This window comes from Neltuma alba, unplaced genomic scaffold (genome assembly GCF_004799145.2).
Source record: "Neltuma alba isolate B1F8T4 unplaced genomic scaffold, ASM479914v2 tig00005624_pilon, whole genome shotgun sequence".
NCBI classification, from domain to species: Eukaryota; Viridiplantae; Streptophyta; class Magnoliopsida; order Fabales; family Fabaceae; genus Neltuma; species Neltuma alba.
The window spans coordinates 53,321-68,433 of NW_021634177.1; the positions used below are offsets into that span (position 1 = coordinate 53,321).

General features: G+C 39.4%; 2 protein-coding genes and 1 pseudogene across 2 annotated transcripts; 1 reads left to right on the forward strand and 2 right to left on the reverse strand.

Annotated features, from left to right (window-relative positions):
* The first annotated feature begins 1,140 nt into the window (after positions 1-1,140).
* LOC114748169 (uncharacterized) lies at positions 1,141-1,940 on the forward strand. Its single transcript, XM_028936523.1, has one exon. It carries the CDS (start codon positions 1,226-1,228, stop codon positions 1,661-1,663), a length of 438 nt encoding a protein of 145 aa, XP_028792356.1. The 5' UTR covers positions 1,141-1,225; the 3' UTR covers positions 1,664-1,940.
* Positions 1,941-7,227: 5,287 nt separating this feature from the next.
* Positions 7,228-9,045, reverse strand: LOC114748171 (protein GPR107). The gene has a single exon (XM_028936524.1). It carries the CDS (start codon positions 8,959-8,961, stop codon positions 7,642-7,644), a length of 1,320 nt encoding a protein of 439 aa, XP_028792357.1. The 5' UTR covers positions 8,962-9,045; the 3' UTR covers positions 7,228-7,641.
* A 2,822-nt stretch (positions 9,046-11,867) lies between these two features.
* LOC114748158 (protein GPR107-like) lies at positions 11,868-13,711 on the reverse strand (annotated as a pseudogene).
* Positions 13,712-15,113: the final 1,402 nt, after the last annotated feature.

Below are 15,113 nucleotides of genomic sequence, written 5' to 3' on the forward strand. Positions count from 1 at the left end.
CATAAGCATTTATTATTTTAAATGCAAAAACATAGCAAATCTAGCGACGTTAATGATAGTATTTTTCTTAAATGTCCATTTTGGTAAGGACCAAGTGACAATAATGATTTTTGGCCCAAAAAAAGTTGACAATAATAGTTTTTTATTTCATTTCTTCTTCTATTCAAGTGAAGGAGGCTTATGATCAAATATGCGTCACTAAACCTTATTTTTGTAATAGTGATTTTTAATGTCTTTGTACGTTGTCATCCAAATAGAACCATTTAAAATTAATATTTTAATCATATCATATACTACTTCCGATCCTAATTATAAGAGCCAGTTGATTAATTTAAGGAGATTAAGAAAACAAGTTGAATTAGTTATTTGTCCTAAATAAGTGTTGTTTTGCCTAAAATACTTTACTAATCAAGTGTATTGACTAGAATTATAATTATTAGAAAGACTATCTTAAAAAAAGTTGAGTAAATGTGGGAGACAAAGTGAATTAGAATCTTATATTTATGATCAAAATAAAAATTAAACCGAATCGATCGGAGGTAGTAATATATATACATTAACAATATTTTTTTTTTGAGGAAACATATATTAAGAAATACTATCATCTTTCCGCCTGGCTTATGTGTTCATGGCCTACCGAGTCAAACTCCTCGCGAACTCACCATCCCATGCGTACAGAAAAGGTTGTTTTTAAAATATAAAAAATATATTTGTGAAACAATCAAGTAGTCACATCATGACAACACAGAAAAATAAGAAAAGATGTTCCACTAATTTATCCTCTGTTTCGGCAAAATCCCATATTTCCTTTCAATACAAGAACCATCATTAATCATTATAGTTAATGTAATTAAATTATCAGCTGCCAAAAGCCTAATCTCACCACCACAATAATCAAAAATCACAATTTTAAATAGTGTCCACAGATAAATCTGGCGTTTTCTGTCTGTATCACTTTCCTCGCTCGCAGCACAGACTCTCACACACGCCCTGGCAAAGCTAAAAACATGGTCATTACTAATCATCACGCATTATAACTCACATTAGAATCATTCACTACACTACAACTCTACGGGATTCAATTGCCCCCATAAACCTTTTCTTCCAATCTAAGCCTTTTGGCTTTTCTTTCTCCTTTCTCCCTTCCCCAGTTTATATACCCCTCAATCCCTCCTTCTTCCACAGGAAGCACCGGCCTCAAAAACAGAGCACGGAAACAGAGAGGATGACCTCTGTTTGCATCTCTAACTGCGTCAACGACGCACGAGACCCACGTGTTCCGGTGAGAGCCACGTATGTGAACCTCTACAAGTGGCCGGAATCGGACGCCGAGTTCGTGAGGTCTGTGAGCCACAACCGACGGAGAGGATCGCAGGTGTATGGACACCCCAGGGTGGTGGATAGTATCTCCTGCAGGCAGATGTATCTGAGAAGCTACAAATTTTCCCGGAAAGAGAGCATGCCGGAGAAAACCCAGAAGTGCTTCGGGAGGGTGAAGGAGAAAGTGGGTCAGGGGAAGAAGAATAAGCCCGCTTCGTCCAGGAAAAGGAAGTGTTTGGTTTGGAGGAAAGTGAAGGAAATCTCATGCTCTGCTCTGTTTCGGATTTTCCACAGGTTCTTGTCTTGTGCTGCTAGCGTAGATGTCGTCGATGAAAAGGATTGACTTTGCTTAATTTAAGGTTGCAACTCGTAATTTTGCTTGTTTGTTTTCTTCTATTTATGATCAATCGAGAGAGTATAATTATATTATATATTTGTTTATGAATGCGTGGATGTAAGAAAATGCACAGTAGGAATGTTAAAGACAAGCACGAGCCTCTTCCTTCCCCAATGTATATTTATTAAATTTTGACGTTTTGTATCAAGCAAATATGGCCTGTCTTCTTCTTTCTTCCCATTCATTTCGCAATCAAGAATCGTTGGCATATAAATTCAACTGTCTCTGGGATTCCAGTTTTCAAAGCATGGCGCGTCAGCCATGGAAGCAAGCACCAGAAAATCTGTCGTCGTCCTCGTCATGAACCGATCGAGTCCTGACCTCTTTTGATCCTCTTTCCTAGGTTTTGGCTTTTCCCAGGTTGAAAGAAACTTCACAGTACATAATTAAAGTATTTCTTATGCGTGTCAATTGTGCGAACGGTTATAAAATGAAACGAATATTTGTGGGTGATTGATTAGTAGACGCCGGAGCTTATAGATTCATCCGATAGCCAAGTGTTCGTCTCCACTGTTTCTTTTTTAATTAACCTACGAAATGCTTTCTTTGATGAGACGAGTTGGTTGTTATTTTCACTGGCCCTAATTATTTATTTCTACAATGTCACATTATTTTAAATCTTAAACACCTCCATTCAATGCCCTCCATCTGAAGGGGATATGGAACTGGAAACCAATAATAATTATATTTTAAAGTTGAAAAATTGTAGGTAAAAGCAGACGAACTGTGAGGCTTGTAAAAGTGTCAGAAGGTTGGTTTTGGACAATGGTTGGGGTGTGTAAGAAGCCTTGGCGAATGGAATTAATTGTTTTAGACTCTGCGTTTTTCTACTGAGATCATTTTCAATGGAAGGTAATCATATGGTTTTGAAATTAGCAACAAGTTTGGTTGTTTGTAGTGAATGGGAAAAATGACCAAGTGCCCTCGGATTCTATTAGTTCTGCTTTTGGAGAATTATGAACAGTAAATCGGAAAGAAATATTGACTGCCAACTGTAGAAAAGTGGATGGGAATGGAAAGATGATTGGTATCACAACAAGTTATTGATAAATTCAGATAATCATAATAGTATGTTCATGTAAAACTTTCCCACTAATTCCCTTGATACTATGGTCATGATTTCTAATAACCTACAATCAAACACAATAAAATAACTTTACAAATGACACAGTCACACACATATTTGCATTTTAAATTAAAAAAAAGGGACTGTAATCAATATCAATATAGGAATTAGGAAGTTACCATACACCGTACTATTCATGTGTAAGAAATACTCCTCCAGTCCTTAATATAGGACCCAATATTTGAGTTAGTTTTTGTCCTAAATATAAGACTCATTTCTCATATTTATCATTTTTCTCTAAATTACCCATATGGATACTCCCTCAACCATAATCAAGTAGAAGAGGGAGAGAGGGTATTAAGAAAGATGATTATGGTATTTTAGGAAAAATGTGTCACTTTTCTTATAATTAACTAACTTACCTAACTTCCTTAATCTAATCAAATTAGTTAAATGAGTTTTATATTAAGGACCGGAGGAGTAGTATAATGGCCCCTGAGACAAGTTTAAATCGCAAATATGTGCATGAGATTATATTTCTCCTAACATTCACTCGTTTTTTTTAATTATTTTATTTGTAATAATAAGGCTGAAGTATCTCAAGTTAATTTAACTAGCACTTGTCAATTAATTCTGAGGATATATATTTGGCAAACCATGGGCTGTGGTAATATTTTATTTTGTACTGGCCCCTAGCTCAGTACTAAACGATAAACACCTGAAAATCCATTCGGTTAAGGAAATCAAATATTACTCTGCGACGCTGTTAAAAAGAATGTTGGTAGTTGAGGATGATGATAGGACTTTTTAGTTTTTACCAAAAAATTTAAAGAGATGGGTTGGTAAAATCATGATGCATACTGTGAGGGAGCGGCTCTAATATACTAATATCATCACAGGATTAAATACAGAATCATATATTTTATTTCTTTTTCACACATAAATAAAGAAAAAGGGCATGAACAATGAATAAAGAGGAAATGAGAATGATAACATCCACCAAAACCCATTAATTGGCCTTTGCTGAAACTTGCATTCTACTTTAGGCAGGAAAGGGAGGCAGCTCTGATGAACCCTTCTTGCTTAAGCTTCCCTGCAATCAACCTCTCTCTCTATATATGTGTGTGTATGTATATGTATATGTAATGTTCATATCTCAAGAAGCAGAATGAAGCAACAGAATGATGAGCACTCATCAAGAATGGCTTTCCACCAACTCACACTTGGCAATATATTGGCAATGGGGTCACATTCCTTAATCACTCTTATTAAGGACACCTCAGCATACGCATATACCTTCAGTGCCCTTTTTTGTCATCATGTTCGTAACAAGTGTATTGCATCATGGCAAACAATTTATTTATTTATTTTTAAAAACCATTTTGACATGATTCTAGTTCAATTCCATGAATTGCATTGTGATTTACCGTGTCACCAGACACTTGAGTGCTAAGTAATCCATTAAAAATGAAATAAGTCTAGAACATTGATGTCTTGGTTGCATCAACGTAAGAGATTAAAGGCACAATATAGCATATGCAGGCTGCTTCCTGACATCAGCTTTTCAAAATCACCCTCATTGAATTGTAAACTCTGTCATAATAATACATCTTTTAAAATCTTCTAACCAGAATTAATGCTGATCCTTTGACACTTAACTCTTGTTCCTTGAAGAGTTTATGACAGTTAACCATGAGACGTTCCATGCCATTTTCGCTTACAATTGATAACGCTGGCCTGTTTTGAAAGGGATCAAAGGGAAAATTTCCCCTGTACATATCTATCTTTTCAGGTTCATCTGCATGGATTGCTCACGACTAAAATATCAACGATCGGTAATGCATGCAGATACCAAAATCAAAGAGGAGGCCAATCAATAAAATTTAAGATCAGAGAAGGAAGACGGAATATGATTTATTTACTTATTTTGAGATGACGGTGGTGGGGATGGTTTATTCTAGGGGCCACAATAAATAAGAAAGTTGAGGAATTAAGTTGTATTGAGTCATAATTATTTTGATATGAATTAATTCCTTAAACAAAAAAAAAAAAATTAGAGACCAAGTTTCAACCGAATTAAAAGCTAAAGGCTTAAGTCATGTCAAGTCATAATCGAGAGACCAAGTGATAATTGAGTTAAAAGTTGAGAACTAAAAAAATAATTTTCTCACAGGAAAAACCCTATCATAAGTCATTTCCGTATTAAAATAGTTCAGAGTTCAAACTTCAAGTATGTTCTAAATCCACTACTCCACACGACATCCGTTCCAAGACTGATGTTTTGTCACATCCATCGACGATGTTGGATATCTTACGCCAACAGAATCGGCACTGAAACAATTATATGAAATATGGATACGAACACATTAACGGCAACAAAACCTTAAAATAAACTTAATACTATACACAAATCAATCCCCCTCTCTTGCAAGAATTAATTATGCTAATTCTATGTTAGCCTCGGTCCCCTCGATGACCCCAAAGAGACTTTTGTTTGCGTTTTTTGTTCTAGCCTTTGATGCTTTCTTTTTCCGACTATTTAGCCTTTGCAACAATTTAGTATTCAATTTCTACTCATCCAAAAGATACCATCCATACATACATAAAAACTAAATAACTAATTTACTGAGATTATAAAAATTAATTAAATTATTTATTTGTAATAAATCTATCTTGATTTATCTAAAATACCCTTTTAATTATTTATCCAAAAGACACTTCACGAGGTTAGGTTAAAAGGTTGAATCAGCATGCATAACACAAAATAGCCATGCCGAAAATAGTTTTGCGAACAATCCGCGACCAACAAGCGGCTCGTTTCAAGACGGAATAATTCAGAAACCATCCCTCTTACTAAGATCACATGTCCTCAAGTATGGAACAATTATATCTTGAATTCCAAAATAATCAGCGTTGTTAGCATGTCTTTCAGACCAATGACAAAGCATGTAGCTAACAAATAGAGCGACATAGTTAATATGTTACGTATGTTAGATGTTTTAACTAAACACACGGCAGCCTGTAAAGAAGTAATCAGAATCCTCACAGTTTCCCTCATAAATTTACTGTGTAAGCTTATCTCAATTTGAATATTAAAGCCAAGTAAATGTGATATTTAAACTGAACATTTTGCAAGACCACCATTTAGATTCAACCCAAAAGGTCGTTTCATCATATTCCCTTTTTATTTCTTGTCAATGGCTGCTAGAAATATAACAAGTGCAAGAGGTTGAGTGAACTGAGAGGTTGCCAGAGACGGAAGAAGCAGATTTAACCCTCTCAAGCATGGTAGTGGCTTGAAACAGGGAAGGAAACTCAATGGAGAATGAACTTGTCAATCAGATCTTCCTCCATTACGCAGACAATAAATTTCTAATCTTTCTCATCTGACAACAAATTAAGAACTTAGAATCCCATTTTCTGAACTGAAATTCTAACTACAAATGCGTGATTAAATGGCGAACATGGGACTCCAAGGCCCTTTATTGCCTTGCCATCCATATTAAAAATCCATTTTTTCAACCCTTGAAATTCAGGGCCTAGGAGGGAATATGATGGAAAGGCGGTATGAATACAACCATATCCTCTTCGGCTAAAAATATGAAAGACTCCTAACTAATGAAAAGATACATGACTTGACAATCCACTCCTAGTCTTTACATTCCGCTCCATTATCTGCCATTCCATTTCATTCCCTCATAAAATCCGAAATATAGCCTAGCTAGGTTTAAATCCCATGCCTCAGTATTTTGAAGGGTGCACTCACTCACTTGGTTTGGCGCATTTATAATTTCAATCCCAGAGAGTTCACTAGAGGATCAGAATCCTGGTTGGCTGAGCTAACTCTGCGTTAGCAGCTGAATTATTGCTTCTTTGTCATTGGATCTGGTCACATCTGTAGCACACTTTTCAATAGAATACAGTACTTCAGATTTGTATCTTGGCAGCATAGTTGACAAACCAGTGTAGTTATAGCGAAATTCTGTCCTGATAAAGACCCGGAACAAAGCATGAAGGAGGTGAATCTACGTTCCCTCTAGGCCATCCCTCAATAAGCCCAACCTCTGCTGCGCTTGATTGCTGGGAGCTTCCATGTGAAATAAATAAAACAGGAATACAATGAAAAGGTTTTTTGGTTTGAAACCTTCAGTGATAGCATAGCATGCTGTCAATGAAAGATGAAAATTAATAGGCAGGAAGGTTCAGATTAAGAGAAACGTAATCTTTGACGTGTGAATACAAGAGGGAACCTGAGAGGAATAATGCACAGAGAAGCACTACAACATTATATTGATATAGGCATGATGTAAATGTAAAAGAGCATACTCAAAACAGAATGCAAAGGAAAATAATAATGATGTATAATATGTGGGCCTCGGGCATTTTGATTGTGTAAGGAAGACGAGGAAGCAATGTACAGTGCGTGCGCTAGTGATACCATCAATTATAGAATGTTGGCCCCACGGCACCAGAAACACTTGAGTAGAAGTAATAATAATATCAAAAATCCACAGACTAATCATAAGTAGAGCATTACTCAGTCATTAGTAAGCTCACAACAATTTCTTGAATGACATAGAACTCAACATGAGTGTTCGATGGGTTTCATATGCAGAAATACAATACATTGTGACAAAAACTTCCCATTAGCTAAACATATAGGCAGTATTCCAGTATCGGTATTTTTTTCATAGTCAAGGGTTAGAGGGAAAAAGAAAAACGGATAAACAGCATTGCAGCAGCGGACCTGCACCACAAATATGTCAGTGAATCCATGACAGCGGGCAACCTGATAGAAATTGCATTTGTTAGAGCCAGGTCTACAAGGAGGGCCAGCTTAATTCTTTCACCACACAGCTCAAAGCTCAAATTCTTCATCTTTAAGAGCCATCTCTGCAGCCTCTTCTTCCTCCTCGTCAAGGACGAAGTACTCATTCTTCTCCACCGGTCTAAACATGTAGAACATCACCATGTAAAACGCAAGACTCGCAATCTCCTCGGCAGCCTGACTAACCCACTGGTACTTGTATGCAGCAATAGTTCTCAGCGCAAACACTACTACGCGTGTGAAATATAAATACCCAATGACAACAATATAAAACTGCCTGAAAAGTGTCAACTTAGCCAAGTTCCTTGCGGCCTTGCCATCGGTCTTGGACGTTTCCCGCAGAGATCTTATAGACCATACAATGGGGAAAATGATAGCACAGCAACATATGATATCTACGAGCAAGAAGACCTGATTCCATGTAACCCAATCCTTGATGAAGGGCCCAGTCTCACCGATCACAACAGAAGCCACATTAGCCAATACCTGAAGCGGGATCACAATCATCAGCACTTTTTTCTCCCTCTCTTGCAGGAAAGGTTTGAGAAACGACCACCCCGTCCCGATCAATATGATAACCGTGAAGAGCAATACCACCCGAATGAACTGGAATATGTAAAACAAGACATCCCACCCATGAGGTGTTCCGGTGACCTTGACGTAATGCTTATCCTCGGCGGCGAAAATCAGATTCAAAGCCTTCACGACAAGCAAACCGGCCATCAACAGGTGGATGCGATGAACGGATCGCTTGTTTGTGTAACAAACGTAGGCCCAGAAACCCAAGAAAGCAAAGTACGCGAGGGAGAAGACAAAGTAGAGGGCGGGGAGCTGGGTTTGTCCGGCAGAGAGATAGTCCTTAGAGCCGTCGGAGTCAAGATTATAGACCTCAGTGCGAACGACCATGGAGACAGCGGTTTCGGGAGCGCAATTGGCAAAGAAAAGGCTGTATTCATTGGGAGTAGTAACGGGGTAAGATCGATTGAAGGACGCAAGAGGAGGGGGAGAAAGGTCACGGAAGGTGAAGAGACGGGAGATGTACTGGGAATCGAGGACGCAGAAGGAGGGGTTCTGTTGGATCTCGATGAGAACTTGGACGAGGCTCTCTTCGTTGAGAAGGAAGAAGCCGAGGTTAGAAGACTCCGGTTGAGCCGCGGAGGAGAGGGCGGCGACGGAGACCGAGGAGACGGCGATGGAAACGTGACCCTTATGGGTGAAGCCGAATTTTTCAAACAGAATCATAGGTCGAGTGTCGGAATTTATGGTGAGGGACTTGATCTCGGCGGTGGATGGGGATAAAATAGAGAATGAGAGGAGGAGAATAAGGATGAAGTAGGGTGTTTTGGCCATTTTCACGGCGGAGGAGAAACCAGAAAACTTTGGATGGAAGTGGCGATTCCGGGAAGACGAAGGCCGGGAACAGCACCAACCCGAGCAAATTTCCTTCCCTCGCAATTAAAGCGATGGATTTTGGTGGCTGGTAAGATCTAGTTGGCTTACGCGCAAACGATGTCGTCTCGTCATGCGGGCTCGTTGGCGCCAAAAACAAAAGAGAAAGAGAAGAGAAGATGAACATGCTGGCTCAATAACTAGTTGGGCTTATTTTTTGATATTTGGGCTTACCAACAACACCCTCTTCATTCTGGCCCATAGATCATCATTTTTATGAATAGGATACTCCCCCCCCCAAAAAAAACCCCGACTCCGTCAACAGAGGGTTTTTATGAACATTCAAATTTCCTGTTCACATTTATACCCCCAAAAAAAAATGTTGTTCACACTATGTCCAGTAAAAAAAAAATTCTTATAATGCAGACAAACTAACATTTAACACTTAATGTCTAAAAGTACCTCGATTAGGATACTTATATATAGAGGGGAAAAACATTCTTGTTCATATCGTCATTATATTTGAACAAGCCAGTGTAATTTCACGTGCCATGTGCATGTAGCCAATATGCATGATTATATTGATGATTAGGGGGGGAAATCCACAAAAATTTATATACATTATTGATATTTTAAATACACATTCGGGTTCTTTTAAGCGATTCGGTTTGACTAAAATGTAATTAAATGAGCTTTGACGTTTTCATTTAATATGAGTAAAAACAAAACAAATTTGTGTACAGCTATTTATCGTATCAATTGAGAAACCAGAAATTTGGTGCGTGAGTGGTGTAGAAGGAAATTTCAACGTGTAATATTGTAAAGGAGGTGGATTGATGAGAAAGGAATTGGGTCCAATGGAATCGTTGAAGAGGGATGGGAAGTGATGAAACTCGCGGATTCAGGGGTGCTTACTTTGAACAAGTCAATCAAGTCCATGTGAAGGGGCTGATGGGAACCGCTGGTTGACTCATTTTTACTCAAAGCTCAGCACGATATCCCTAGCAGTTGATGAAAACTTCACAATCTGAATGCAACCATGACTCATCTCCTTCTGATGGCCATACACATGATTGTGATGACAGTCATCAAGTAGTAAACACAAACCCAAGCCCAGTTTGTGTCAGCATACAGAAAATCTAGTACAGCGGCTCTTTCTGTGCAGATCCATGTAACGCTGAAAAACTAGTAAACGGTAGACAGATTACCAAGCTAGAGTATTTGACCGCTCAATCTACTCAGTATCAGACGGAATAGACTAACTGACGGCTTGACAAAGAAAAACTTCAGCGGAAGGCTCAGATCTAGAGACCCAAAACACCTTTAATACATATATTATAACTCTATGCCTAGAAGTGCCTACAATAAAGGAATAAAAGGCGAAATACAGTTGGGAATCTGGCATCTTTTGCATCAAAGCAGTCCAGCTGGAAGACCCACTATTCCGATGAAACTGTATATTCATACAACACATTACACATATGAGCCACAAGAAATTCTTACTTTGAACACCACAAGCATATGTATGTTCACGAAATTAATATTCAATGTACTGTCATGACACGCTTGCACGGGCTTGAGGCTTCAACCTTTAGCAAATGAGTAACAACGTCACTCACATCACTCAAAGCCAAAAGTGTAATGCATGCCTGCTAACTTATTCCAATTGTTTTGGTTGCAAAATAATCAGTATTACCAGCAAATCTTTCAGGATAATGACAAAGCATAAACAATAACAAATAGAAAAACACAAATAGTTAATGTGTTAAGTGGTTAGATTTAAATGGTTAACTATCACATAGAAGAACGTTCAAGAGAGAGACTGGAATCCTCATAACTTCCCTAACACCTTCAGCGAGTAAATTTCTCTAAATGTGAACATCGAGTCACTTAAATTTCACATCAACCACGAACATCTTGCAAAAACATCATTTTAGATTTCGGCCCTAAAAGCCGTTATGTTCTGTCCCCATTTTCTTTCTAGCAGGTGCCAACAATAAAAAAAGTGATAGTTAACCATTCTGCGAAGAGACTGAATATGGAGACTCCCATCCTCCAAACCGTGCCTGATCTTGAAAGGGAAGAAGGCACCCTGGGGAATGAATTTCTCAACCAACTCGCCCTTCATTCTGCAAAGAATAAATTTCTCATCTGTTTTCTTTGAGCACAACTTAAAAACTTAATCCCCACCATAGGGAACAGAAAATTCTAACTCTGCATTTTAGCTCTATAATATCAGAAGCTATGATTCCAAGTCTTCATCAGTTCCACTACTTTTATTTACTACAAGAATATTATGGTCAGGGCTTTCCTCTCGTTAGGTCTATGGGTGTGTTTGGATGGATGCTAAGAGATAGAATGGTAAGGAAAGGAAGATGACTAATATCAGCTAAACCATTGGTTGGGAGGTTTTTTCCAGAATGGAATGACAAAGGATAGACTTCAAGAATCATCAACATCCAAGATCCTAATGTTCTTGTGCCTCCAAATTGGAGGGTTTGATAGGAAATGGAATGTATTATAAGTGGCAGAAATACAACTACCTCCTCTTGGGCCAAAAAATTAGTTAAATCACATCCTGCTTATAAAGAAACATTGGAACAGTATTTTTGGTGATTCCTCTTCCCTCATTAAACTCCCAAAGGATGGAGTGACAAATGACACCATTCCATTCTTGCCTTTTTATTCCATTTCTATATAAACTCCCCAAACATAGCCTCAGTCTAGATCCTTTCCCCAAGTATTTTTAAGAGTGAACTCAGTCAAGAAAGTAATAACGCAAGTGAATGCACCAACGATACAATCAAGCAAAGAATGTTGAACTATGGGCCCAAGAAACGCAAAAGTCTGAGTACTAATAAGGCAAATCCAAAAGAATAATGATCAGTACCAGCATTACTCTATCATAATTAAGCGCACAACAATTCCTTGAACGAGATGTAACCAAAAAGCAGTATTCGTTGCAAGAACATGACAGGTTTTTTCATTATACGGAATACAATATCAACATTATGACCAAAAAAAAAATCATTAGTGGAACATACAGGCAGCATTCCAGTATCGGCATTTTTCTCACAGTAAAGGGAGAAAACAAGAGAGGGGTAAGGAAAAAAAGGATAGAGTGACAGCCTTGCGCTAGTAGCGGACCTGAGCCTCAAATAAAACAGCGAATTCATGTCATTGGATGACCTAATAGAAGTTGCATTTGTTGAAGCCAGGTCAACACCGAGGGCCAAATAAATTCCTTCACCACCATTTCAAAGCTCGAATTCTTCATCTTTAAGAGCCATCTCTGCAGCCTCTTCTTCCTCCTCGTCAAGGACGAAGTACTCATTCTTCTCCACCGGTCTAAACATGTAGAACATCACCATGTAAAACGCAAGACTCGCAATCTCCTCGGCAGCCTGACTAACCCACTGGTACTTGTATGCAGCAATAGTTCTCAGCGCAAACACTACTATGCGTGTGAAATATAAATACCCAATGACAACAATATAAAACTGCCTGAAAAGTGTCAACTTAGCTAAGTTCCTTGCGGCCTTGCCATCGGTCTTGGACGTTTCCCGCAGAGATCTTATAGACCATACAATGGGGAAAATGATAGCACAGCAACATATGATATCTACGAGCAAGAAGACCTGATTCCATGTAACCCAATCCTTGATGAAGGGCCCAGTCTCGCCGATCACAACAGAAGCCACATTAGCCAATACCTGAAGCGGGATCACAATCATCAGCACTTTTTTCTCCCTCTCTTGCAAGAAAGGTTTGAGAAACGACCACCCCGTCCCGATCAATATGATAACCGTGAAGAGCAATACCACCCGAATGAACTGGAATATGTAAAACAAGACATCCCACCCATGAGGTGTTCCGGTGATCTTGACGTAATGCTTATCCTCGGCGGCGAAAATCAGATTCAAAGCCTTCACGACAAGCAAACCGGCCATCAACAGGTGGATGCGATGAACGGATCGCTTGTTTGTGTAACAAACGTAGGCCCAGAAACCCAAGAAAGCAAAGTAGGCGAGGGAGAAGACAAAGTAGAGAGCCGGGAGCTGGGTTTGTCCGGCAGAGAGATAGTCCTTAGAGCCGTCGGAGTCAAGATTATAGACCTCAGTGCGAACGACCATGGAGACAGCGGTTTCGGGAGCGCAATTGGCAAAGAAAAGGCTGTATTCATTGGGAGTTGTGACGGGGTAAGATCGATTGAAGGATGCAAGAGGAGGGGGAGAAAGGTCACGGAAGGTGAAGAGACGGGAGATGTAGCGGGAATCGAGAACGCAGAAGGAGGGTTCTGTTGGATCTCGATGAGAACTTGAACGAGGCTCTCTTCGTTGAGAAGGAAGAAGCCGAGGTGAGAAGACTCCGGTTGTGCCGCGGAGGAGAGGGCGGCGACGGAGACGGAGGAGACGGCGATGGAAACGTGTCCCTTATGGGTGAAGCCGAATTTTTCAAACAATATCATGGGTCGAGTGTCGGAATTTATGGTGAGGGACTTGATCTCGGCGGTGGATGGAGAAATAATGGAGAATAGGAAGAGGAAAGAGGAGAACGGAGAAAGGTATTTTAACCATTTTCACGGCAATGGGAGAACCCAGAGACCGGTGGATGGGAGTGGTGATTCCGGGAAGAGGGAGATCGGGGAACAGCACCAACCTGAGCAAGTCAAGGATCCTTCCCCCACGGATTTGAGAACCGAGTGGCAAAAACGGGAAATGGTTGAGATCTGGCCGTCTTATGCCGTCAAACGACGTCGTGTTCGTTGTCAAGTGCTAGCTGGCCCTACTGTTACCGAGATCTAATGGACCATCGTGAGCTTTCGAACATCACCTTTGTTTTGGGCTTATAGATCAGCGTTGGCCCAATGTGTGTAGCATGAGAATACAGAGTTTACAGTCTTTTATGCACGTTCAAACTTGGGTCTACTATTAATTAGTTTTGAAACATGCTGCTCTGATCTGGAAATGCAAGCTAGCGTTGAATTTAACGGAATAGATGAATTTTTCACAGTGTAATAAATTAAGACGTGTCTATCTTCTTGATGAAGAGGTTGCAGAATGTAGGGCTAACTATTAAGAATTAACGGACTTAAAAAAAAAAAATCCTAGGAGTCTTATGTGTGGGTGTGTTGTTTTCTCTAAGGATGTAGATGTATGCAAGAATCATAAATCACAGGGGTTGGCCCAAAAAATAAAATCATAAATCACAGGGTAGAAAAGGAAGAGGGAAGCTAACTGGTTGGAACTGTTGGTGGGAGGAGTGGGGAAGAAGCACGTGCATTTGGGGTGGGGCCCATGTCCCGACTGCTGTCACGTCACCTCCCCAGCCATTGAAGCACAGAGGATATCGTCGCCCGCCGGTGGCTTTGACTGGTGTTTCGTCAGAGCCTGTGACAGTGTGAGTCACTCCTCCTTCCCCCTGATTCGTTCATTTCGTTCCCGCTATTCCCGTTGTGCCCTCCCTCTTCCATCCACTACTACAATTTAGCCCCGGTGAGCGTTCGATCGCAGTCCCTGTCATGGAACAGTGACCCAGATGCCTCTCCGCCTCCTCCCCCGCGGCCCCGCTTCTCTTCAAGAATTCTTGCCGTCCTTGCCTTTGGTGCCCTGATTGTGCCTTGCCACAATAATTTTCCGTGTGAAATCCGGTCAACTGGTTAAACTTTGACTGCCAAGTATGTACAAAGTACTTTTAATTTGGTTCTAAATATAAGACCTATTTTTATATTTATTAATTTTTTTCTAAATTACCCATATGATACTCCATCAATTATAATCAAATAGAAGAGAGAGAGATGATATTAAAAAAGATGATTATGGTATTTAAAAAAACATGTTATATTTATTGTAATTAACTAACTTACTTGACTTTCTTAATCTAATTAAATTAGTGAAATAAGTCTTATATTAAGGATTGAAGGAGTACAAATAATTTATTACCCAATCAATGCACGCAATGATAATTACTTCCAACTACTCCACATGCTGGGTATGAATCATCGATCGGTGCATGGAGTTTCATGTCATCAAAACTGTTTTTATTTAATGTAGTTTTTTCCCTCTCAGTCCTTTTTTTCTCTCTTCCCATTCGCTATCCTCGTGAGTTTGCAG

What these genes read in the sequence shown, in the direction of transcription:
- LOC114748169 (XM_028936523.1), top strand. Translation starts at nt 1,226, where the DNA reads ATGACCTCTGTTTGCATCTCTAACTGCGTCAACGACGCACGAGACCCA.
- LOC114748171 (XM_028936524.1), bottom strand. Translation starts at nt 8,961, where the DNA reads ATGGCCAAAACACCCTACTTCATCCTTATTCTCCTCCTCTCATTCTCT.